This window comes from Syngnathoides biaculeatus, chromosome 5, assembly GCF_019802595.1.
Source record: "Syngnathoides biaculeatus isolate LvHL_M chromosome 5, ASM1980259v1, whole genome shotgun sequence".
Classification (NCBI taxonomy): domain Eukaryota; kingdom Metazoa; phylum Chordata; class Actinopteri; order Syngnathiformes; family Syngnathidae; genus Syngnathoides; species Syngnathoides biaculeatus.
This window is the reverse complement of record NC_084644.1, coordinates 23,624,095-23,650,533: the sequence shown is the minus strand read 5'-3', so window position 1 is coordinate 23,650,533 and position 26,439 is coordinate 23,624,095. Positions and strand designations below refer to the sequence as shown.

The 26,439-nt window shown below is 40.9% G+C and overlaps 2 protein-coding genes and 1 long non-coding RNA gene across 3 annotated transcripts; 2 read left to right on the top strand and 1 right to left on the bottom strand.

Moving 5' to 3' along the window:
* Positions 1 to 4,702: 4,702 nt before the first annotated feature.
* hpn (hepsin) lies at positions 4,703 to 15,590 on the bottom strand. The gene is made up of 14 exons (XM_061820249.1): positions 15,535 to 15,590; positions 15,367 to 15,469; positions 14,827 to 14,944; positions 12,457 to 12,564; positions 12,312 to 12,353; positions 11,768 to 11,897; positions 11,582 to 11,701; positions 9,851 to 9,891; positions 8,715 to 8,880; positions 7,652 to 7,842; positions 7,152 to 7,247; positions 6,920 to 7,062; positions 6,177 to 6,341; positions 4,703 to 6,087 (listed from the first exon to the last, which is right to left on the bottom strand). The coding sequence occupies exons 3-14, from the start codon at positions 14,861 to 14,863 to the stop codon at positions 6,043 to 6,045; spliced, it is 1,284 nt and encodes a 427-aa protein (XP_061676233.1). The 5' UTR covers positions 14,864 to 14,944; positions 15,367 to 15,469; positions 15,535 to 15,590; the 3' UTR covers positions 4,703 to 6,042.
* A 2,293-nt stretch (positions 15,591 to 17,883) lies between these two features.
* LOC133501170 (uncharacterized) lies at positions 17,884 to 21,448 on the top strand. Its single transcript, XM_061820707.1, has 6 exons — positions 17,884 to 18,085; positions 18,651 to 18,743; positions 18,878 to 19,062; positions 20,358 to 20,505; positions 20,630 to 20,752; positions 20,884 to 21,448. Exons 2-6 carry the CDS (start codon positions 18,683 to 18,685, stop codon positions 20,970 to 20,972), a joined length of 606 nt encoding a protein of 201 aa, XP_061676691.1. The 5' UTR covers positions 17,884 to 18,085; positions 18,651 to 18,682; the 3' UTR covers positions 20,973 to 21,448.
* Positions 21,449 to 24,881: 3,433 nt separating this feature from the next.
* Positions 24,882 to 26,382, top strand: LOC133500459 (uncharacterized). The gene is made up of 3 exons (XR_009794907.1): positions 24,882 to 24,985; positions 26,132 to 26,173; positions 26,348 to 26,382. It is a non-coding gene; the product is annotated as an uncharacterized LOC133500459 (long non-coding RNA).
* The last annotated feature ends 57 nt before the right edge of the window (positions 26,383 to 26,439 follow it).

Here is a 26,439-nt window from a genome sequence, read left to right as displayed (position 1 = left end):
ATCTGCTCATGTTTGTTCTGTGGAGTTTTTTTTTTGTTTGCTTGTTTTTATTGATCTATCTAATACATCATTAGTTAATTTATTTACTTTAAATATAACAAAAAATTGTAAAAGATATATACGACTTTGTTATTTGAGCAAATAATAAGAAGAATCATCGTATGTCAAAAACTCCCAAGGAATTTGCCTCTAGTAGTTGGAGACACTCTAGTATGACATACATGTACGACAACAGACAGTCAAGTGACAGAGAATATTTTTGAGACATTGCAATAACAGTAAAGGAGCAATAAATGTTACTAGTAATCTGGCAGCCTTTTTTTTCTTTTCTTTTACAATAGTGCAAAAGGATGCAGAGTCTGAGAGCAGTTTGAATGCCTAATAGAGCAATAGTCCAGTGCAATGATCGTTGTGCAAAGGGTGACCAGACTTCAAGGAACGGATGCAGTTTAAGGTCATGTGATAATCTGGGCCAATGTCGATCGTGCAAAGGTTGTAAAATCATTTTTAAGTGTATCTTTGGACCCATCGACAAATGATTTGACAAGTCAGAATTTAGGTTTAAATGAAGAGCCTTATAACCCTGCTTACTGAGTCTAGACTTCTGTACTTTTAAGCTGGTGCCCCCGTCACCCGATCCCTGAAAAGTGGAAGAAGTTGGATGGATGGTTACAGAAAATTAAGTTAAGTTAAGTTAATCATGCTATTTACCCCCCCCCCCTTTAAAAAAAATACCCATAACCTTTAACGGGTAGTCTATCAGCTGCAATTGGCTGACCACCTGTGCAGCCAAAAGTCAGCTGGGATACAGAAGGCCCCATCACACCTGCGACCCTTTTAAGGACACACACTATAGAAAATGGACGAATACTTCATATTAGGAGTTTGCTGCGATGCATGTTAAGGTGAATTATATATTTTTTGCATTGCATGTAAGAGATGCAAAACAATAAAACACAAAGCATAGGCCACCTGCATATCCTAGTAGATCTCCTAATTATCCTGTTTTGAGTTCACAAAACTGTGCAACGTCTATATACAGTTATCAAACCAAAAACAGCAGCAATGAATACTGATTGATTGTGGTTTTTATAGGGAAAAATACTTTATTCTGTTCTTCATCGAAACTGTGGGCTCTGATGTGGTTGTGGTCCACTGAGTTTTCCTGTGTGGCTCAACGTCTTGTCTTTGACACCAAGTGGGAGTTCTTAAGGCGATTGATCACACACGATGACTCGGCACTGTCATATTATCCAAACACCAACTTGAGGTTTTGCTCCTGCCAAAAGGAGTCCGTGTTCTTTTCAATGTTATCGTCAAACACAAGTCATCTGAAATGATCTACAGTCATAAAGCAACATCAAACATTTCCTTTGCACTATGCAAATTAAGACTAGTAAGTTTCTTTCGGCTTGTCCCTTTCGGGGTCGCCACAGCGTGTCATCTCAGATGAACGCACATATGTGTTTGACACAATTTTTACGCCAGATGCCCTTCCTGACGCAACCCTTCTCAGGGAGTGGAGGCCCCAGTGGGATATGAACCCACGACCCCTGGTGTACCAAACCAGTGCTCTAACCACTGAACTATGGAAATTAAGACGAGTGCTCCTTTTTAGACTGGAACTCTTCAATGAAATACAGTAAATATCCAGTAGATGGCGCATCACGACTGTCTGCTATATTCAACGTTGCTGATTTTGCTCCAGTAGCCATTAAACTTTATAGAGGCAATTCTTTGTCTTTTCTTTTACTACTGCTGTACAGGACCTACAAACAGTATTCATATACAAACTCAGACACAGCTATAGTTAATATGTGGATCACAAACTATATGAAATAGATGCATTTTTTTCTTTTGTACTTCAATAATCATAAGTGAACGAACCAAAGGTTTGAACTTATTGCCAAATGCCACACCCCAACTGACTTATCATCAAACGGACAAAAGGACAATGTACTCCACATTACCTTCCATACATAGGAATAGAGTAGTAAACATTTTTTCAGGAAAAATGTTTTTATTAATATGTTCTGCATGACCGCCACTGGCAGCATGCATCTTCATCACGTCCATCCAGGGCGGATATACGTCTTCCGGTATGCAGTGGTGTGCGAAGAGAGAGACGGTCTGATGGTCCAAGAAGTCTGTGGCCCCTGGACATCCAAGTCAGGGCTGGGGCCCGAACGTAAGGCACAAATTAAAACTCTCTGCGGCCCCCGTCCAGGGGAAAAGTTCATGTCAGTGAGCCCCAGATGGACGATTTCATTTCGGTCAGGAAAAATCTGCACACCCTCTCCGAGTTGACGCATGCATTACACCAGTCAGAGATCATTGGCAAATCCTTAAAACGGGGGGGGGGGGGGGGGGGGTGTTACACAAACAAGAAAAAACAACTACAGTATTATTTACAAAACCACAAAATTTGGATTTCAGTATGACCGGTTTATACTCAAATTACAGACATTTAATCAGAGCTAAGGAAGCATAAAGAAAAACATAATTGGTGTTGCACATGTAGTTAATCGTTACTAACTCCAAAATGAATAAGGCAAACAACACTCTAAAAAATAAAGGTTCTATACATTCTTGTTTCTGTACAGTACTATTGTACACCACTGGGATTCCTTAGGGCTTCTTTACCTTAGAAGGATGTCTATATTTAGGGTTGGCTATTGTTTTAATTTGGGCTGTTCACAAATTAGTCTTTACTTGAGTAGTTTTCATTCAGTACTTTCTTGCACTTACTCCTGTGAATATTCGAATGAGTACTTTTTACTCTTATTTGAGTCATATCAGTCGAAAGTAAGTTAGCTGCACTACCCACCTCGGTCTTAACAGCACCCACGATGTTGTATTGCACCATGGAGTACTTTGCAACAGTACCCCAAAGAACCATTTGAAGAGTTTGTTTGCAAAACGCGACATAGGCATTTTTTTCAGATTTACGAAACTTGCGCCAAAATTATCCAGCTCCGAAAGGTAGTTATCGGGATACTCTGATTTTTGTTAAAAGTGCGACATATCGTTCTATATCAGCCAAGGAAGATCGCGTTTTATTTCAAAATGCGACATATCGAGATCTTATTTAGAGAAAAATGCGACATAATTTCGTTCAATCAGCGTGCGCTGCTGAAGCAAGCAGCATCCAATCAGAATTCGTCTAGAGGGAAGTTCCGGTATCTTCCACATCATCATCCAAAATGGCTGCGCCCACGTTTGAGAGAGATGCTAATGCCGAGTTTGATTTTACAGCTATAAATAAAATCAAAAGAAAACAGACTCAATGAGTCAGATTTCAAACAGTGAATTTGTGAGTTTGAAACTGATTTCATTTTGGAGACGTGTGTATGAGATCGACTACCTATTTTTTTTTTCAGCTGGTATCCCTCACAACCCATATTAACCTTGGTAGACTGGTTTGAAGCAGTTTACTTTCTTAATGATCTCACATCAATTTATAAACAAAATTAATCAACTGAGTGACACAATGCCTGCAGATGTCGGATTGCAGAATAACATACAGCTACACAAAATTACAATGATGTAAACTCAGCCTTTCCAAGACCTCATACTGAACAAACAGTTTCTAAATAACTGAAAAACACCTTTTTAAAAAAAATTCCAATTTTTTCATCTACTTTTTCAACATCTGACATTAGTGAGCTAATTGTGAAAATTGTGACTGATGACTGACCCCTATTTCTGATACCTAACTCTCTAAATGTGGTGGTCATGGTCTTAAATATTATTTTAAAATGCTTGAAATGTTGAAAGGCAAATAGTTTTCATGATTGCCTATCAAAAGCAACTGATTTTTTAAAAAAAATACAGCTGCTCCTGAAGGTTTAAGTCGAAATTTGGATATGTCTCACTTTGCCAAGAATAGAATGTTTGGATATGTCTCATTTTGGAGAAAAAATGAAATTTGTCATCAAAAAAACTCGGTGAATATTAAAGCCAATATTTTTTTGAAGTATGGTGTTTAGTTACTTTTTAGCATCTCTTTCCATCCCCCAATAGTGAGAAACATAAATTGATTTTATTGTTTTCACTTCAATACCAAGCCCTTTTCTCAAAATGAAAAAAACGGATATGTCTCATTTTGAAAACAAACTCTTCATTTGAATGATTAAAGATGATTTGTTTGCTTTTTTTCTTACAGCTAGTGGCTTGTCCTTTATTGTTTTTTTTTTCTTTTATCTTTCTGTCACTCCTCTTTTAAACCTCTTTCATCTATCTGTACCGCCTATCCTCACAAGGGTTGCCAGTGTGCTGGAGTCTATCCCATCAATCTATGAGCAAGAGGCAGGCTACACAATGAACTGGTCACCAGCCAATCGCAGAACAACCTCTTTCTGTGCAACTGAAATTTTCAATGCATATCCATCACAATAGAATAGAAACTACAGTCGGAGTATAACAAAACTCCACCATTCCAAAAAAACCTTTTCCTGGCATAAAAGGGATGGGTATTCTCCATTCTGCTTCACTTAGCAGCCGAACACAACAGTTCAAAACAAACAAAAAAATATTTAGTTTTAATTTGGTGCCCTATAGAACCCCTACATTATTATTGGTTCTATCCACTGTTGGACCACTAAAAATTAGCCCAAAATCGTACCCAAAAGTGATTCCTCTATTTATACAAGCGCTTCTCTTCCCCCCCCCCCCCCACAAAAAAAAAATAAAACTTTGGCCAATATGTAGAACAAGTGTCAAACTGAAGGCTGGGGGTCCAGAACTGGCCCACCACATGGGTTTATGTGGCCCACAAAATAGAAAATCATTTATGTTAACTGCCAGAATTCTTGCTAAAATCTGTTGTATAATATTAAATTGTCATATGTAATAAATATTGCAGGTATTTTTTTGTTACCAAAACAGTTTTTACAGTTTCTGGTACTTCTCTAACTATTCTGCTTGATTTCAAAGGTAGTGATCCATCAATTTGTTTTGTCTACGTAATAATGTCCAACGTTGATTAATTGATTTACTGTACAGTATTTTCGATCCATCCATTTTCTTTGCCGCTTATCCTCACAAGGGTCGCGGGGGGTGCCGGAGCCTATACCAGTTGTCAAGGGGCAAGAGGCGGGGTACACCCTGAACTGGTTGCCTGCCAATCACAGGGCACATACAGACAAACAGCCACACTCACAATCCCACCTAGTGGCAATTTAGAGTCTGCAATTAATGTTGCATGTTTTTGGGGTGTGGGAGGAAACCGGAGTACCAGGAGAAAAGCCACACAGGCACGGAGAGGACATGCAAACTCCACACAGGCAGGTCTGGGATTGAACCCAGGTCCTCAGAACTGTGAGGCCAACGCTTTACCAGCTGATCCACCGTGCCGCCTACGTAATAATACCAGATGATAAAACATGTATATGGGTTCACAGTCAATGGCCCTGCGAGAGAAATCATAAGTACACTTTGGGCCGTGCCAAAATGTGAATTTGCCACACCGGAAGTAGAACCTTCATTTTTTAGAATGAATGTGAGCCCGAGGATGCCACAAAGGTTGAATTTTTCCTTGTTAATATATCAAGCTACAGCAATGACTTACAAAAGTGCTTCTGTTGGATTACCACAAGCAACCAACAATCCTCTGGTTTCATATCTGAGGAAAGGAAACTAAGAACATCTTCCCAATCTGCAGTATACTCCGCTGAATATAATAAAACTGACAAGTGATCTTCTGCAGCCAGGATCTCTCCAAAGGCCAAGATAAAATCAAATACATATTAAGAACCAATCAGTTTGTAGCCATCAACTTTTACATCACTTAATTGTCTCGCTTCTGTGGCAACAGCAGCAAAAATGACAGTGGGCAATGGCAGCAGAGAGTACCTCCAGGTCGGGTTGCCTTTGTGCTTTTGGCTGTTGGAAACAACACATTTTGAATACAGAAATCGAAGGAACATCATATAAATGATACAGGGTAGTGAAAAAAATCAGGAACTGAAATTAGAGGACTTTAAGAGCATTTATGTTTCCTCTTCAGTGAGGGAAGCAGGTGGAGGAAGATGGGCGCCAAAGTCATGTCCTTGCCATTTTGTGAATCCCTGGTGAGTTGTTAAAGTTCTGCAGGCCCATACAAAACAAAAACGAGCTATGAACGATCAGGGGCAAAGAGTTCAAAAGGTCACGTATCAGAGTTGCAAGCCTCTTACCCTCATGGCAGTAGACAGCCAGGGTAGAAATCGGGACACCCTGGTGTAAACACCAGGCCTCTTCGGCGTGGCGCATTCGATTCCCCAGCTCACTACTCCCAGCAAACGGTATCGGCTGGTTTTGGACAAGCGGTCCTCTGCCATAAAAGGCCCACCGCTGTCTCCCTAACACCGACAAATATGACCGTATTTAAGAAACATATTGATGGGAAAGCATTCATATCATCCGCCATATCTCACAAGCATTCTGCTCACAAGTGTATCTGACAAGGATTCTGCTCACAAAGACACAACGACAAAACTGCAACCACTTTAAAAAAAAATTACAAACTCTCACATAAAATGCTCACTTATTCATGAAAAAGACCCAAATTGTACTCACTTAGTCCTTTGTGTAAGTGTGTGTGTGTGTCGTGTGAGATGTGACAATAAGTGGTTTGTGTGAGAGGGTTTTTTTGTGAGTTTTCTTATGTGAGTGAGAGTTTTTTTTAGTTTTATGTAGTTTTTTGGTGTGTTTGCGGAATGAGAGAGGTATTCTGGTGTGTGCAAGAGGTTTTTGATGCATGTTAGAGGCATTTTCTGTGAGTTTGCAGTCCTTAAAATGAGCAATGTTTGGGGGCGGGGTTCTTTTGTGTGAGAGTTTTTTTATACATATGTGAGATGTTTTGGGGTGTACAGGTACGGCACGTCGTACGAGATAAAGCTGCATGAGCGCACACATTAGTGCACAAACACACACTGACCTGGCAGGAATCTATGCCTCCCTTCTCAAAGCCAGCGCAGAACATACTGGCAGTGATCTGGTTGTCATAGTAATCAGGCGCATTACACATCGCATCACTGATGATGGGGACGTTCGCCTCGTATAGAACGTCCGATTGATGACCTTGACGTAACAGCGGCGTCTTAATATCAACGGCACAACGATAATGTATATTATTTTTTATTGGCATCTGAATTCTGACAAAAACTCACCAGAATATCCTAAGCTTCCCCAACCTATCACTGTGCCCATTTGTCCGTCTATCAGTCTTTGGCCGTACGCTGGCAGGCAAATGGGTTGGATGTATTCTAAAAACAGCAGACAAGAGCACATGTTTGGTGTTCATGGTTCATTACCATTCATACAGCAAAACAAAAATATGATGTAAAGCAGGTGCAGTTTGCGAAAAGCACATTCGCCAATTTGGATTGGCACTCCTGCATTTTCTTTCGAGGGGACCTCATATCGAAACGCAGTTGTAAAGAGACACGCTACAAGGCGCACACGATCAAGCTGAAAGGCTCTTTTGAGAGGAGTCACCATTTCAAACCACAGCAGCAGACTAGGAAAAAAAAGGTAACTGATAGACCTGATACCGGAAACCTGTTTGAATTTTAAAGACAGCTGATTGAAAGCTCCTTCTAAAGGAATAGGACAATTCTTTGAACTAAATGCTTTTTTTAAAAAAAAAAAAGGTAACTGATCATCATACCATTGAAGGTGATGGGCTTAGCAAGAGCCAGTACTGCAATGTCCCTGCTGTTGTCGTCAATATTGTCGACCACAAAGGGCAGAAAGCTGCTGTGGTAAACGATAGTTTTCACTTCCGCCACATTGGCATTGGCTGGTTTGTTGTAGATAGAGCCCAACAACACACGCCAGCGGCTGACAAAGCCATTACGCCTAATGAAAAGAGAGAGAGAGAGAGAGAGCAGAACATGTGCAGTTGCAGCATATACTGTACATATTTTATACTAATAATTTAGTACTTGTGGTCCGTGATCATTTTCAGAGTAATTCATATTTGCCATTGTGAATGTCCACTCTGATTATTAAATGTAATGGGAAGTACTGAAAAGTAACCCAAGTAGAAAATTGCTATCAGTAGATTTTGTCATGATCCTGGCGCTTCAGCCCGGGCTGTGCGGGTGCCCGCGCGCTCGTGCTAATTGGGAGGCACACACCTGCACCTCATGCGGGCTGATTATCCCTTGTATATATACGACCCCGATGACAACTGGTGCTCTGCCAGATCGTTGAGCTTTATGCCCCATTCGAGTACTCCCGTATCCCTGATCGTCAACCCGTGTGTACCGACCTTCGGCTTTTCTCCGACCGACCCCGTAAGCCTGACTCCCTTGACACTTATTCCTTCCTTGATCGATCTCCCTTGTACCGACTCCTGCCTGCCCGCTCACCTGCTCTCTTTGCCCGACGTCCCAACTACCGCTGCTGCACCTGACTGCCTGCCCGATCCCCGACCCGCTAATAATAAACGTTTTTCCGCGAACTACTTTGCATCTGACGAATCCTGCATTTCGGTCCTACCTTCGTTCCGATGGATCGTGACAGATTTTTCAGGTATCTGTACATTACTTGAGTACTTTCTTTTCTAATGAGTTTCTACGTTTATTCCTTACATTTGAAATCATTTACTTTCAACTCTTTACTTTGTCAAATCGACTTACTTTTTGCATCTGCCACGGATGACGACATGTGAGTTAAGTACATAGTGTGAGTACTTTTTGCTAGCTGTGCTCAGCTGCGTCTCTTACTTGGGGAAGCAGTGAGCTGCCGAGACGACCCAGCGGTCTGAAATGATGGAACCTCCACACTGATGAACTCCATCATACTGCAGGCTGACCTGCCATGGCCAGATGCCCTGCCTCGCGTCCACGCCACCAACTATGCGGTCTTCTGCAAAACTGCGCCTGCCGCAGTCTAACGAGGGAGAAAGAATTGATTTCTGGACAAAGTGTGTGTCTCATCATACTGATCAGATTCACAATCTCCTTTCTTACCAACTATGTCAAAAACACACAAGGAATTTGTCTCCAGTAGTTGGAGATGCTTTAGTACAACAACAGTTGACAAAGAATACTCTGGAGTTATAAAGATAACAGTCATGAAGCTATAAAAGGTTGGTAGTAATCTGAAAATGATGGTACTTTTTTTTTGTTTTTTTGTTTTTGGGTTTGGATTGAGCAAAAAGATGCAGTGTCCTCTAGCAACAAGAGCAGTTTGAATGCCTAATAGAATTGAGTGCAATGACCTTTGTGCAAATTGAGGCGAGACTGTAAAAAATGTATACAGTTGAAAGTGGCTAGTCCTGCGATAATCTCGGACAATCTCGATTGTTAATATCCTACAGGTACTCCAGAAATGTGCAAATGGTGCAGCGTGGTGAGACTGCTACAGTGAGTCCATCAGTAATTGCCATCTTCTTCACCGCTTATCCTCACAAGGGTTGCGGGGGTGCCGGAGCCTATCCCAGCTGTCAAGGGGCAAGAGGCGGGGTACACCCTGAACTGGTTGCCAGCCAATCGCAGGGCACATAGAGACAAACAGCCGAACTCACAATCACACCTAGGGGCAATTTAGAGTGTCCAATTAATGTTGCACATTTTTGGGATGTGGGAGGAAACCGCAGTACCCGGAGGAAGCTCACACAGGCACGGGTAGAACATGCAAACTCCACACAAGCAGATCCGGGATTGAACCCGGGACATCTGAACTGTGAGGCCAACGCTTTACCAGCTGATCCACCGTGCCACCACCAGTCATATATGATACTTAATAGTAATTGGCCCAGCAAAAATGGCACACAAAAAATGGGTGGGATGTGCAAGAGGAAAACTAAGATGAAAATAAAGCAAGAGTGGAAAGATGAAAATATGAGTTAACATCTTACCTTGGCACAACAAGGTGAGAACCTCCTTGCTCTCACAGTCGCTGGAACATAAGTAACATTTGTCAAGAGATGACCAACCGATCGGATCAGAATTAAAGTACAGTGGAATCTAAGTTACCGAAAATTTCAAACCTTTAAATGTCTTGAAAGCAAAGCAAAGCAAATTGAGAGTCCTGGTGTTTTCTAACAGCAATTCTCTTTTCTTTATTGCCAAAAACAGTTTTGGTGTGATTTAGTTGAAGAAAATGTTGGCTTTTCCAGTTATTTATCTGATTCAGACAGTGACACAATACCACAATTGAACTGTAGTCATCTGGAGACACTGCTAAATATAAGTGTGTCATCTGCATAGCTATGGTTGTCAAAATTAAAGTTTTGAAGTATTAGACCCAAGGGTAGCATATACAGGCTGAACAGGAGAGGTCCAAGAACTGACCCTTGAGGAACCCCATAGGTCATTGCCATTCGCTGAGACCGAGAACCTCCAATGGTCACAAAATAGCTCCTTTCCCCTTGGTAGGACATAAACCATTTGAGGGCCGTTCCATTTAGTCCCACCCACGTTTCCAACCTGTTTAGCAGTATATTGTGATATACCGTATAAAAAGCCGCGCTGAGATCCAGAAAGAACAAAATTGACACCTTTCCTGAGTCAGTATTCAACCTTGTATCATTTAGCACTTTAATAAGAGCAGATTTTGTGTTGTGATGAGTACGGAAATCTGATTGAAATTTGTCAAAAAGTCAATTTAAATTCAAGAAATTGCTGAGTTGATTAAAAATAACTTTGTCATGTATCTTGGCTATGAACGGGAGATTTGAGATGGGTCTATAGCTTGTTGCTTGCTTGAAAAATATAAGCATACTTCATGCAGCTGATTACCTTTTGGCTTTTTGTAGCTTTTCTTGCGTCCACAAAATAATGACGAGACTCAGCAAGCAATATTAAGAGAGGAATGTCTGAAGACATACAGAATGTACAATGATGCCATCCCTTGCTTGTTCACGGTTTACTTATCATGGATTCAGTCTAGCGCAGTATTTTTGTCAGTCTGATTTGGTTATTGATCTGCTCTCTTCATTGAGTATATGAGTTTAATGGGGTAGAGAACGTGAAGTCAATTGGGCTTTGAGTCTTTGCAGAAAAAGAAACCTGACCGAGTCATCTCAATGCAACATCAAGTCACCAAAACGGTTGAGGATTCAAAGAACATGACCGCAAAGCCACAGTTTGAAATACAAGCCGCTGTCAGAGTTTAATGAAATAAATGCAATTATCATTATACAAATAGGCTCCAGAAGCAACGCAAGTAAATATGTGCCACCAGGATTTTAATTAAAAATGCCCCTGAAAATTTTAGGTTGTAAAATTCACATTGTTATTTCAAAGTGATCACATTTGATCACAGCTGTATTTCAGTTTAACTTTTCAATGTTAACAAATTCGCAAAATACAAACAAATTCAACCTTCAAAATTCAAACTCAATATTTTCAGTCTCCTGCAATTCAACGGTCTGAAATTCACCATCTATATTCAGTGTTCAGTGTTAAGAAGACCTGAAGCGCCACATTAGAGAATGTACTCTTTTTAATTTTTGCTTCTATTTTCTGTATGGAAAAGTCCTTAAAGTTTGTAATGTCGTGTGTAGACTGATGGTTGAAAGAATGTAAAGAGAGCTTAGACTGAGCAGATATGTTGCAAGATCAAATTGTTCTGTCAGTGTAGTTACCATGGGAACAAAGAGTCTTTGATTTTCTTGCCATGGCTCAGCTCTTCAGTTTTGACACAGAAGAACTCTCCAGCGTCACCCCCGACGTCTTGGACAGATGTGATCGAGTAATTCACCACACTGAGAGAAACACGTTAGTTTTGCATTGTTCATATAGTGAGAGCGACCGTTTTAAGATGGCCTCACCTGACAAAGCCCACCTCCTCACAGCTGACGCTTGCCAGCAGCTCATTGGCTGAGGAGGAACACACCTGGCGCCACCTCTTCTGAGTGGAGTCGAAGACTCTGAGATGTTGGTCAGCAGAATTTACTTGGACTGCATGTAATTACATCAACGTCTTAGTGAGATTTGACAGAGATACACAAAGGTTTTTACCATCCATGTACAGTCGTGAAGTAGCGGTTTTCTCACCACAATAAAATGATATCCATTACTTGAGCTGTATCAAACATTCTGCCTTGCCAAAGGTAAAAATACTCGTTTTTTATTTACGTAGTAGGAGAGATATTAGTTCAACAAAATGTTATGATTGTAGTTGTAGTTGGAACAGGTGTGGAATTGTACAACCCAACTCTATAACAACAATAATATTGTAACATTGCTAAATGAATATTCTTCTCTATCTAGGAAAACTGACCAATACCTTTTATAAGACAGAGCATTTGATATTTGGATGGTGAAGGTGGTCACCATGTGGGTACTCAGGGCATGCAAATAAGTATGTCATACCATCGTAGTATCCTGTGTCTTCCTCCACAGTGCAATACGTGACTACAGTTGAGACAAACGCATACATTAGTTGAGGCAGTACATATTGATTTAGAATGTGTTTAATATCTGCGTATTTTCTACTGCGAGTGTTTGTTTGTCTGACCTATGGCCCAGACTGCTGCACCAATGGCTCCCAAAGTAATCAGCACAACACACACCCCCATCAGCCGGCCAGGGGTTAACACACAGGTGAGCGTGATCCCCCTGTTCCCTGCACACACACATGACACACACTAACCAGCAGAAATTCAAAGTACTCTCAACAAGACCAGGAATCATAATCATTACTAATAAGTGTAGATCAATCTATACGTTATATCTATTCATCCATTTCCTGAGACGCTTATCCTCACAAGGGCCGCGGGAGTGCCGGAGCCTAACCCAGCTGTCAACGGGCGGGAGGCAGGATACACCCTGAACTGGTTGCCAGCCAATCACAGGGCCCATGGAGACAGACAGCAGCACGCATAATCACACCTAAGGGTAATTTAGAGTCTCCAAATTATGGTGGATGTTTTTGGGATGTGGTAGGAAACCGGAGGGCCCAGAGAAGACCCACGCAGGCACAGGGAGAACATGTAAACTCCATCCACATAGGCAGCTCCAGGATTCGAAAATTGGTCCTCAGAACTGTGGACCCAATGCTTTAACCAGTTGCCCCACCGTGCTGTCGTCCATAAGTTTTAGTGTGACTAAAAATGTAGTCAGAGTGTTTATTTTGATACATACAGTGGCTTGCAAAGATGTATTGCTCCCTGAGGTCAAATAGGCTTTGGTGATTCCCCTTGAAAACTGGACAACGGGGGTTGGGTGGGGGATTTTTCTACTACATTTTTCTCAAGTAAATATCGTGTTGGTGGTTTTGGATGCTGACTTAAACACATGCAGAAATCAACAACCCACTTAAGGATACAGGGCACGTCAAAATTATTTTGTATTTAAGTTATTCCAAAATCTTTTGGGGGAGGATTACTGTTTATTAACTGATTTTAATGGCTAAACAAAACCAAAAAAAAACCAACAATAAATTCTTAAGGAAGTAATGCTGTGCTCACCAACCTTTCTGAAATTGTCAGTTATAGCTGACTACATACTTCATACTACAGTAATTGTTGTTGCATAACCAAAAATAAGTAAACTACTTGACATAAATAACTTTTACGGCTTCTACTAAAGTTTGCGAGAATGTCGTAGGGATGAGAAAACGTAGCACTTTGAGCCCCATGACTTCAATTCCATATTCAAAAGGTAATTTTTGAGGCCCACTGACAATCCTGCTCCCTGAGAATCGTCTTCACTATTTCGCACCTGTTGGGGTCCAAAAGAGACAAAAAACTACTGTGAAGCTAAACATTCTTTTCTGCCCCCCACCCCCACCCCCAAGGGCAGCTCTTTAAGGAATCGAAGCTTGAGACAGAACAAGAACTTTATTGTCCACTTCTACCTGAGACCACTACTGTGGGTCTTTGTCATGAGGGTTCCTTTAATGCTGCATTATTGTCTTCTTTATATGCATATCCATTTAGTATTACAGTATTTCAAAATGATTCATGTTGTACACGTGGTGATGGAATGTTGTGTCTCTGCCATTGTCAGGAGTGCCATTTTCACACGTCACAGAAACGCAACAGCAAGGGAAAGACTATTTAATAAGCACTCGGGAATGATCACTTTCAGGCTTGACACTGAAAATCTGCCCAAAAAAATTTTTGTATCTTGGTATTTATTCAGTCTGATGAGATCAGATACAATAGTGAATATCCTTTTGACCTGTTAGTGACATTTGGACTTTGGGAAACAGATTCTAAAACAATCTAGAAAACCAGGAAGATCTTTTTTTTTTTAATTCATCTGGTTTATGGTGTTTTGGGGGGAGGGCTTTTTATACAAGCGTCAGGTTATTTCAACACAACTTTGTTCCAATTTAAATAGGAAATTGTGCGCTAACGTGTCCGTGGCGAAGACGGCTCTCTTCCTGACAGCAAAGATAGTGGTTTAAAAAATAATAACCACCAAGTGACCTCAGTTGGGTGTTCGGGTTCACATTACAAAGAAACACAGTGCCATACAATATAGCAGCAGTCTCAATCTTTCTATTTTCACGCACAACAAGACGAAGCTTGCGCGACACAGGCCAAAACTGAAACTCCAACTCACGTTGAGAAACTCCTCTGTACGGCAAGAAGGACCGCAAAAGGCTTATTTCCTGTCAACTCTTCAGGATTGTCAAAACAGATGGGAATAGAACATTTATCTTGTCTGGGGTGTTGAATTGACAAATAGAGGTAAAGCAGCCAGCTTGGAACAAATCTGTTAATAGTTAACAACAGTCAAATGGACTGATGCATGCTCACTGTCCAAATGCCAACAACAAGCGGGACGGCCAGAACAGCATTTTCAAATGTGCCTGCGTCCTCCTCTGGACCTGAGTCTGCATCTGTCTGTTTGTGTGGGTGTGTGGTGCGGTATTTACCCATCTTGCCCTCTTCTACAACTTTTTCAGCATACATATACGTCGAAGGCAACTATAGAAGATGTTGTCCTCTTCCTGTCTTCCTTTAATCCCTTGATTTCTTATGGCACCGACCCCTCTGAAAAGATCCATTGAAACTGTAGCTCTGACATGGAAAATGTCAAAGAACCTCCAAGTTTCATCTGAACTACATATCTAAAATTTCTCAAACTTAATACTACAGTATTTACCGTATGTATTTTTTCCTCTAACATAATAATACAATATGCATGTTTTGTATTGTAGTGCCAGTTTGGGGGTGGTGACCTGACCTAAAGGGTTCAATGATTAATTATGCATTTAGGATCCACAGATATGCATTTTTATTCAAGTTGGCATTCGCAAATATTTTACTCCAATTCGTTGTGGGGTTTAGGAAAGTATTTTTACTGACAACATTAACAACTGTTTCCTTTTTCAGAAAAGCATAAGCCCTAACTAACATCGGCACTGTTGCTCCACAGCCTTCTAAATGATAAGACATCTTTCAAGGAGGCTCACCTGTCTCCTTTGAAAGCAGAGATACTGCACTGGTAGGTTCTGGTAGTCCTTAAGAACTGAACAGGTATGTTGCATTGGTCCACTTTTGTGAAAAATAACTGCCCTAAAACGTTTGAATTGTGTTAGGACGATTAATAGAGTACACCAGGTTTTTCCCCCCAGTTATACCTTTTCCCTCATAGGTTACTGACCCCAACAAAGCGCTGGAGGAAAAAATAAAAATAAAAAAAGGTTTTCCCGTCGTTTTGTTATTTCTTTCTTTCTTTTGTAAAACGTTCTTTAGCCCAAACCACCTGCGTCAGCAAACAATATAGAGTGCAACATCATCTATCATCTGGTAAGAGCGAAAAAGGAATTTGGATGACTTTCACTCGAAGTTGTGTCGCTGAGTGTTCGTCCTGCGAGCAGGAGGAGGAGGAGAGGAGGGGGTGCATGACGTCACGACTGGACCTGCCCGCACTGTGCGCCGCGTCGATGCGCCGAGTGGCTCAAGCGGGGTGGGCGAACTTTGGGGCCGCTCGAGGGACACGTTTCATTTTGAAAGCCGATGGATGGGTCAAGTCGTTTCCAAGTTTCTTCTAATGGGCCCATTTGCATCATGGTAATTTTGTATTTTGTAGATTTGTAATTAATGTGCTTATGAACCGACCAATTATCCAATAAAATACAATTATTATTATTATGATCACGGAGGCTTCAAGGCCTCGTTCTTCCACTCGTACAGTCATAGCTGTCGATACAATAGATACATAAATAAATATCATACAGTATCCATAAGACTCTGTAGAAGATTATTACATTTATCAAATGGGATTTATTCATCAGAATTTTTCAAAGATTTATTCTAGCGGAATAGTCCGGAAAGCGCTAATTAGACCAGCAGTGAGGGAAGTGGCTCGTGTACTGTCCATTCTCAAGTTGTTCAAGTTTGATAAGCCGCCACCAACAGACACTGAGCAGAGCGCAAGACTGAGGATAAACACCACAAGGACAGTGACTCCCAACAACACCATACGTGTTTACAAAATGGATTTTGACAGCAACGCTTCGTTATCTGCGTTTCTTCTTCCTGCATGGCGAATGCTGTGGGTGGTATGCAGAATTGTTGTAGGTTGCATCGTCATATTTTTGGATGCTTGTAAAACCAAACAATGAAATGGATCGAACGGTGTAGTTGTACTTGAGGAGTGTTGTGGAAGCAGTCAAGTACAAGTAGCCTGCCACTCATCGCCCCAAAAGCTATTGGAGACATTGTCCTCAATCCAAATTTGATTCACTTTGGGGTAGGGGAAAAAAAGCTTTTGTTTTCATGAAATGCTATTTACCCTTTTTATTTTGTAGCACAGAAAAACCAACTTGACATTATATTATACAACCTAAGACACGAACAGTGCAAAATTACTTTTGACAATTTTTCAATCCTGGATTCACTAAATCAGTGAAGGTACATATTTTACAATTGAAAAATCCCACGGCACGCCAACAAACCTATGTCACCAAAAATGGATCGATTAATTACTGTATGTACTTTCTGACATCTAATAGAAGAGATTTTTTTTTGTTCTGTCTGTCATTGTCCCCCACTGGTATAAATTGATGAATAAACATACAATATTTCTTGGAATAAATGTTTGTTAGCAATTACATAAAATTGGCTAACTTCCCACGGCACAACTGAAGAGCGCTCACGGCACACTAATGTACCCCGGTACACTGTTTGGGAATCACTGCACTAAATCTCTAAATTGATAACAAATGCAAACAATGAGGGTAAATGAAGGCAATTAGTAGTAGTAGTCGTAGTATTATGAGAAATAAAGTCGTTCCGGATAATGTCCACGCTTGTCCAACGCAAGAGGGCAGCATAGCCACGTGACCATGATGTGTTGTTGCCATGAAGGATAGGAGCAGCTGTAATAAATGCATGGTCTTGCAGTGATGGCAGTGTTTTTCGAAATAGATAAATGAATTAAAAAAGTATTCATAATTGCAGGGTTCAAAATCCCGGCCCTGTCTGTGTGGAGTTTCATGTTTTCCCCGCGCCGGTGTGGGTTTTCTCCAGGCACTCCCAAAACTTGCAGCATTAATTGGAGACTCTAAATTGCCCATAAGTGTGATTGCGAGTGCGACTGTTGTCTGTCTCCATGTGCCCTGCGATTGGCTGGCAACCAGTCCAGGGTGTACCCGCCTCCTGCTCGATGGTAGCTGGGATAGGCTCCAAAATTCCCGTGTGATGATAAATGGATGGATGGAACAAAATTTTTCAGGTCCCAACTTCAAAAAATAAGATCTCTTCAATGAAAATAGGGCTGTCTAAAATAGCAATTATGATCATCTCCGTGTGCATGACTACACCCTCGATCTTGATCTCTATTTTTGTAATTGTTTGTGTGTGCGGTGTTTCTCAAAGGCAAAGGAATGTAAATCACTGCCACTAAGCAACTTAAAGCCAGCCAAACCTGTTTTTTTTTTTTTTGGGGGGGGGGGGGTTCTCCAGTGCAGAAATGTATCATTTGAATGAGACACTTTCTCACAGTCGTCCTGGGCCCTTCATCTGAAATAAGAAGGAAGACGATGATCACAATTTATTTACATACAATTTATTATTTGTAGCTATTCACTGGACTTCATTGTGCTCTTTAGAAGGTCTTTTGGATCTTTTTTTTTTGAAGCGCTGTAGTGATCATCATTTAAGGGGGAAGCTTTGCCTCACATTAAGGTTAGTTGTGGGTTGTTGTTTTGTTGTTGTTGTTGTAGTTTTTTAAAGTTGAAGCATTAAATTTGTTCTTTTATTCTTGATTCTGAAAAGGCTTGCTTGAAATTAGCCTGGAAAACACTCATTTGAAAATCTTAATTTGAAAGCCACTCAGTTCAAGTGGAAATGAAATATTTTTTGTTCATGTGTAATTCACAATGAAGAAAATCAAACAGCTTGATGAATAGAGGCATACAAAAATAAGCCCAGTTCTTTCATTTGGCTTGCAATCTAGTAAACTACTTTTACTTTCAGGGTTCTACCCACCATCACACTCATACAGTATTGCTGAAACCCTCAGAAGATGCTCCATAACAATAAAAGATCACATTTACTCTGCTGCCAGGTCAACATTGCAAATCTTACGTTGCAAATCTTACCTGGACAAATAAATAATGCAAATGTTATATTGGATCCTCTTTATTTCCACTTTCTCATCATTTCCTGATTATTCAAGCAGATTTTTCTCAAATGTGCTGGGGTGACGTGACTCCAAAGCATTGTCTGTGTTTGACGTTGTGGTATGAAGTTTGGACAGATTGAAAGGAAACTACACAAAGGATGAGGAAGAACATTGGCCTGTTCCTGCTGCTCTTGAGCCACATCATCACACCCTCATCAGGTATGTTGCTTTTTAAAAAGTTGAGCTCGAGTATTTATGTATATTTTGCTTTCACTATCCAGTGCGCATTTCATGACAAAACACTGCTTGAAATTTTTAGTTTGGATGCGCAATACTTCCCCGTTTCCTTGCAGCACAAAATACAAGCACCACGTCCACGAATATTTCACTACCGGTGGACGTCTCTGTGTTTGTGGGGGACCCCGCTGTGTTAAGCTGTGGTGGGCCTAAAACATCTGCTGTCACCTTCACTTTGTTCGGGGGACACGGAAATTACAGCCTCACCTGCCCTGGTGGGCATGTGGAAGACATCCCCCAGGTCAGATAACAACCACAAACCTTGTTTGGCCTGTAGGATGCGGTTATTATGACCATTTGTCATGTGTAACTGATGAAAAATGGCAGTCTTTGGCTGGATTTGCCCTGTTTTGCTTTGCTTTTCTGAGTGGCCAATGATCCTGCTCTTTTTTTCCTCGTGTGGATGACAAATTGTCTTCAAACTACAGTTCTATTACCTGCAAGAATAAGCAGTAGTGTTAGTTACCTGTACTGTCACCAACTACTGGCCTGAGGTGCATACTAAATACCATTTTCAGTCAATTTTGTAAGGGTTAGGGTTAGGTTGTAAGGGATTGTTTTGACTACACAGTGCCAAGCAAAATGATTTGCCCCTTCCTTTTTTATTTTTCATTCGTCATTAGTAGTTAATTTAGAAGCACAAACAAAGACAAAGTTAATACTTTGTCCACAAAGTGCTCTATTAACATGAGTGGGATAAACACGTGTTATAATTCTGTGGACCGGCGCATCTAACAGAGGGATTTCTGCACTGTTGTGTGCGTAATCACAGCCGACTTCAACCCTGATCCAATCAAACTCTTTCCAATTAAATGAAGGGCACAGACAGTCTTTAACATGCTGGAAGAAAAATCTAATTTGCTCAAATCCGGGAGGTCAAAGTGCGCAAAATATGTTTACGTTTACAGAACTACAAGCAGACTGCCCCACCTCCACCCCCTTGCCGGCTCGTGGGCTGAATTGAAAAATATAATAATTATCATAATATTAGTAATACTGTATATTCAGTAAAACGATTGATAGAACTATTCATGGGGTTTGATATGAACGGATTTACATTTGACATCCACCTCACAAATCCGCGGGGCTCAGCATCTGCCTTTGCCGTCATCAAATCCATCAAAATCACGTCAGACTGGCAGCCAATCTACTGCACCGGACGTAGAAGTGGTCTGAGCAAGTCTAAGTTTAGATCACTTCCTGCTTGCAAATCGTCACTGCGCAGGGCACATGTCAAATTGAGAAAAAATAACCCTTGTTGTACCAATATGGCTAGCTTGTCCCAGACTGCTGTGCCAAATTGGCACACACACACACACACACACACACACACACACAGAGCAAACGTTGGATTTGCCAGTTTTGGCATAATGGTTTGATTTGATTTAAAGTCATATCCGGTACAGCTTTGCATTCCAATTATGGATTTCGTCCCTTTTGTCTACAGCTATTGTTAAACTACTACAACTGGAAGTTCAAGATCAAACTTTTTAAACGCCATTTCTTTTCGTTCCTTGTTGTCATCAACGTCCTTAGGCTGTTTATGGAAGTTGTCATCTAAAACAAGGACAGTCACTTGCTGTGTGGACCATCAGAGGAACGTCCAATTCAGACAATAACACACGAGCCGTTTGTCAGTTGCCAAATGGTTTCGGGTCTTCTACTGCCACCCTGCGTGTTTATGGTGAGGAGTACTATACTACTTCAACCGTCCATCAATTTGCTGTACTACAGTTGTGTTCAGATGTAGTATGGAATCGTTTCCAAGGTTTCTTTTCCATCTTCCATTTTCCCCACCAACGCTGTAGATAATGGAATGAACACGGCCATCCTCATTGGCTGCGTCATCGGGGCATTCTTTGGTACCGTCCTGGCATTTGCTCTGTGTTTCATATTTCTGCAGAGATCTGAGACCTTCCAGAAATGTTTCCGTAAGTTCAGGCTTGAGTCTAAATTGACTCCGTGTTGTTTACTTTATCAGGATCTGTGCTGACCAATTATTTAGTTAGGCAGTTCTTTAATAAATTGTGATGTTTTTTTGGTTTGTTTTGTTTCCTTGCAGGGGGTAAGGAAGAAGATGATGATACATTCTCAATCATATCCAAGGATTTTTCAAAGCAAAAGAAAAATAACCTTCAAGCCGACAACTGACATAATAAAATCTGAATTCAATTCAATAATCTGTTCAAGTGACAATATGGACTGTTATCAATGTATAGTAAATTCAAAACAAAAGAAAAATAACCTTCAAGCCGACAACTGACATAATAAAATCTGAATTCAATCCAATAATCTGTTCAAATGACAATATGGACTGTTATCAATATATAGTAAACATGAACGAGTTAAGATGGCAGAAGACAGAGTAAAAATGTTGTTTTGAGGTTTCAGTGACACAACAGGGATTTCAACTAACCCTGCAAGTGGAATCACTTCCAATGACTGCGAATTGGGAAAGTGCAGAGGGATCACTGAAAGAGTGGAAGAAGTGCATGTCGGGAAAATTAGAGGCGGGGCTGTGTTTTGTGATCCCTCGTGGTCGTGTTTTTGTTTTCACCCACAACATTCAAAGAAAATATCGAGCTGTTTATGTAAATTTGTAAATTATAATTGCAATGTGAAGCATTTCTGACCCAGTCTTGTAATGTACTACATTCTATAAAAAAAAATCTTTTTAATTTAAAACCTTTAAAGTGTCACCGTGTCAAAGGCAAATTTCTTGTAAGGTTGTTTTAGTAAATTTGTTAAGAGATTTTTTTGCATGGGTTATTATACGCGTTCTTTTTGGGTTTGATAAATTTATGCCAGGGACAAAAGAACAAGACACTATATGCGCTTCAATCTGCTTGTTATGGCTGAGTCAGAAAGTGACAATTATATATCAGATGAATATTGGCTGTGCAGTAATTACTGTAATTACAACAGCCATAAAGCAGTTTATACACTTCGGACGCAAATGTAATATTTGTCCACGGTCTTGGTTGGGAAGTCTTCCCTCTAGTGGCGGTTACCCTTCATGTCTTCAGGCCTTAAAAAAATGCAACTCATTAGATTTGTTCCAGGACACTTCCAACCACGGAGTCACGCAGACTGAAGTCTTTGAACACGCAATTTGTCAATCAATCAAAAATGAACTTTAGATTAAGAGGAAGGAAATTTCAACAATAACAATCATGCATGGGCTAAGCACAAACATTTGAAAACTATATCAATATTCCAAAAAAGACGGTATACAGTAAATACCTCGTTTATCGCCCAGGTTAGGTTGCAGCCCACTCCCACATTAGGTGAAATCTCTGAAGATCACAATTTTTTTTGATTGTCATACATGTTTTAAAGCTGTATGAACCTCCCAGACAGCACGGTGGTGCAGCTGTAGAGTGTTGGGCTCACAGTTCTGAGGACTGGGGTTCAAATCCCTGTGTGGAGTTTGACTGTTCTTCCTGTGCCTACGTGAGATTTTTCCGGTCACTCCAGTTTCCTCCCACATACCAAAAACACGAAACATTAATTTGACACTGTAAATTGCCCGTAGGTGTGATTGTTAGTTCAACAGTTGTCTGTCTCCATGTGCCCTGCGATTGGCTGGCAACCAGTTCAGGGTGTGCCCTGCCTTCAGCCCAACAGTTGGGATTGGGTCTAGCACTTCCCCAACCCTCATGAGGATAAGTGGCTCAGGAAAAGGATGGATGGATTGCAAAATTGAGAAATAGACAAGAGACAACAAGGAAATACAGCCACTGTTGTTTGATGTTTTTTTTATCCACCATTTGAATTGTAACACCTGTGTCAGACTTACAATTGCATATCAGCAGGAGGGAATTCTCCCTCATGTATTAGTTGATACAGCACAGTTAGCATGCAGCAATGTGTTGCTTCAGCTGCTCACTTAAAATTTATTTTTGTTTCTTGGGTCTGTCATGAACGGGGCTCGAGGGTGGACCCAAATACATGACTCCAAAGACAAGCAGACAGTGCAGAGGAAACCTTTATTCGGTCCAAGGTCTGGGATCAGGCAGACAGTCCAAACAATCAGAAGTAATAGTACGGCAGGATTACGAGGCTGGTCAGTGGACAGGCATGGGTCGGTACACGGAGAGCAGAAGTCAGGCAAACAGGAGTGCAGGAACGAGGCATCAAGGACGACAATCTGGCGGAGGACAAGTCGTCCCCCGGTCCTATATATACTGGGAGGCATCAGCTGGGACAAGGTGCAGGTGTGCCTGACTAATTGGCTAGCCACGCCCAGCCTGGGCAGGAAGCCAGGAGCATGACAGGGTCTACAAGACTAAGAGGTGACTTTGTTGTTCTCTATTTTACCTTGGATTTTGAACTGATGGGTTTCACATTGAATGTCAGTGAACCTGTCCTAAGTCTTTTAGTTTCTCTGTTTGGAGACAAACACAGTAAATACCACCATAACAACACAACTATCTGTGACTGAGTGTGTGTGTGCGTGTGTGAGAGAGAGGTGGGGGGCGGGCTACATATGCAGGCACTTTATTTACCTACCTACCTACCTACCTACACAATCTAATGTTCCTGTTTAAGAAAGCACAAGATTGATCACGATTGACACTGTCATTTAACAATACGATAAATGGTTGCCACTGACAGAATGTCGAATCCAGAACTTGTGTATTTAATCTAATTTTTCCCAAGTATGCAGCATTTCTTTTGTTGCCCATTACAACTGACTTAATTTTTAAAGAATATAAATGAGGGGATCACTGATTAATATCATTATGTTCGGCAGCTTCAGAATTAGCTTGAAGTTGTTAGCTGCATCCAGAGGCAAGCCAACCAGTTGTCTAGGCTGGGCCCCAAGCCAAAGGGGGCCTGAAGAGTTTTCTGATATTGGGCCAAAGACACTATAGCAAGAATGTGCCTCTGTCCGGAACCTTGGCTATATGTTGCTGCCTCTTGGACCTCCAGAGACAATGGAGATATTAGTCCAGATCAACAACACAATGGGAAGCAGACCACGACACAGTGATGTTGTCACGCCTATTTTAGGCTTCACCCACTTTGAAAACTTCAAAACTGGAGGGGGCGCCCTCCCCAAGGGATGTGTGGTCTTATGACAGGGGGTGCACAGGTCTACACGTAACTACCATGGACACTTTTCCTTAAGTTACCCCAGCTGATGTTCTGTTTTTGTTGATTCACAAAGAATAATGGAGGCGGAGTGAAATTTTGGAAGCACGTGGGGGGATTTAATTTCCAAAAAGGGGGAGCTGTGCGGCAAAAAGGTTTATGAAACCACTGCCCTAGATGATTTCCTTCCCTCCATGTTTTGTACTATCCCAGCTAGGTTTGGGCGGGAGGTGGGGTACACCTTGAACTGGTCTCCAACTAACCGCAGTGCACATATAAACAAACAAACAGATTCACATTGACACCTACAGGTCATGTAGAGTCTTCGCTCAACCTAGCACACATGATTTGGGATGTGGGAAGAATCCGCAGTACCCAGAGAAAACCCATACAGGCAAGGGGAATACATGCAAATTCCATACGGGTAAACCAGACTAGATTTAAATCCAGGTCCTCAAATCTATGGCAGACCTGGTAACCAGTTGCTCACCACACCACCACTGGGTATTCTTTAGCATTTTCTTTTCCCGTCTCATAAGTCTTGGCTTCTTCATACACAGTTTATATCACTCCACAGTCATTGGCTTGGCCTTGTGGAAAGACCCCCCCCCCCAAAAAAAAAAAAAAAAACAAAACGAACAAAACAATAATACAATAAAGCAGTAACACAAAGTGTGAAGACCTCATTGTATTATCTCAACTTGTTGAGGAAATTGAGAGTTGAATATTAAAATTTTACAAGAAATTCTTTTCAGCAGCTGTAACGCGCTGTGGCATGCTGGGAAAACGCAGATAATGGTGCCCAGTGAAGTTACAAACATGCCTCTCTCTCACACACACACACACACACACACACACACACACACACACACACACACCACACACACACACACACACACACACACAAGCAGATATATGTGCAGATACACAATAGTTTATACTGTAAATAAAGAGGAGGAGCAAGCGCCACAAAATCAGGTGAAACTGAAAATAAAGTCTTTAATCCAGGCAGCGGCTTTGCAACATTTGGACAATTTTTTTTTACACGTCAGTACCCATCTGTCCAGGTAAGTCGAGGTATGAAAGAGCACTGCATTATGGGAGACAAGTTTTTATTAGGTGATGGAAGCTTTTTTGTGAGTCTAGAGTTTGGACTGAAAAAAAAATGCTGACTAAAATAATGAGCCTTGAAATTTTGAGGAGGTAAGAAAGCAAATGTTTTGAATAAAAGTACCTTTAGATTTGGGATTTGGTCTTGATGACTTTATCAGTATTTGTGAGGCATACGTAAGACTTGAAAGTCAAAATTCTGAGTGACCTTGACTTATGTCATGCTACCTGATAGTCACAGTCACTGTGACCTCCGGACAGAGGTCATAGTTGAAGATGACAAACAAAACATGCAAAGCAAGGCAAGCTTTCTGCTATACACTTCTTGTTTTCATTACATGCGCATTCATTGAAACCTTGGAAGAGACTAATTACATAAGTACAGATTGTGGAAACAGATAAGTAACAAAAGGTTTTGTAACATCATGATCCCACTCTTTTTTTTTTTAAGTTTATCTTGCTTTGACTTCATTAACAGAAATTGTAAAAGCACAATTACTAAAGATACATGGAAAGGTCAGTTGGAGGTGAGTTGATAAATCAAACATTTCTGTCACAGTTCAAAATGCTTGGAAAAAATCTCCTTTGTCAATGAAATGTTACATGATACAGTTGGCAAAAAATGTAGGTATCTCAGTGAATTATTTAAAAATAATGCAGCAGAAATGCCCAAACTGTACATGCATGTTTATGTATGGATGCAAACAAACTTTTTGTTCCTCTTCCAAACTTAAATGATGAAATGGAAAATCATGGCCTATAATTGTGCATTTGTTGTTGGGTTTCCCTTCAACTTTTTTTTTTAATTTGTGAGGGGGCTAATAGTAAGGCACATGACGGTGTTTGTCGTAGTGTTTTAGGATTTTTCTTTTATTTGAGAGGCGGAATGCAAGTTGCCTGGAAACTTTGCTGTTTATTCTCTAAACATGCGAAATGTATCCCTGCTGACGGGACGCTGACCTCTCACACTACAAGGATGGGCCTCCTGATGAGAGGGGAGAAGGGTGTGTGTGTGTCTGTAAAACAACGGCAAAGTCATGAGAGCAAAATTGTGTCTCCTATTCACTTCCACAGTCATGTTTTCCCTTTTTGTTGCTTAACAGTTGTGAAGATGGAACATCTCACGCTTGTGGCTGTCATAGCAGGTATACGCCTTAAAACATCTTGAACATGGGCATATTTAAATTCATGACGATTAAAGTACAGCATGTATGTTTAGTGCAGGTACAAAAAATATTTTAAATAATAATTAAGAAAGTCACAGAGCCCCAAGGCTAGCAGGAAATTCCATTATTAATGGATTTTTTTTTTTTTTTTAGTGGTCTTCACTCTCTTCACTGAAACTGAAGCAAGTAAGGAAAAAACTCTGGCCCTGCCTTGGTTTGTCTCTGAGGTGGACAAACTGGTTTGT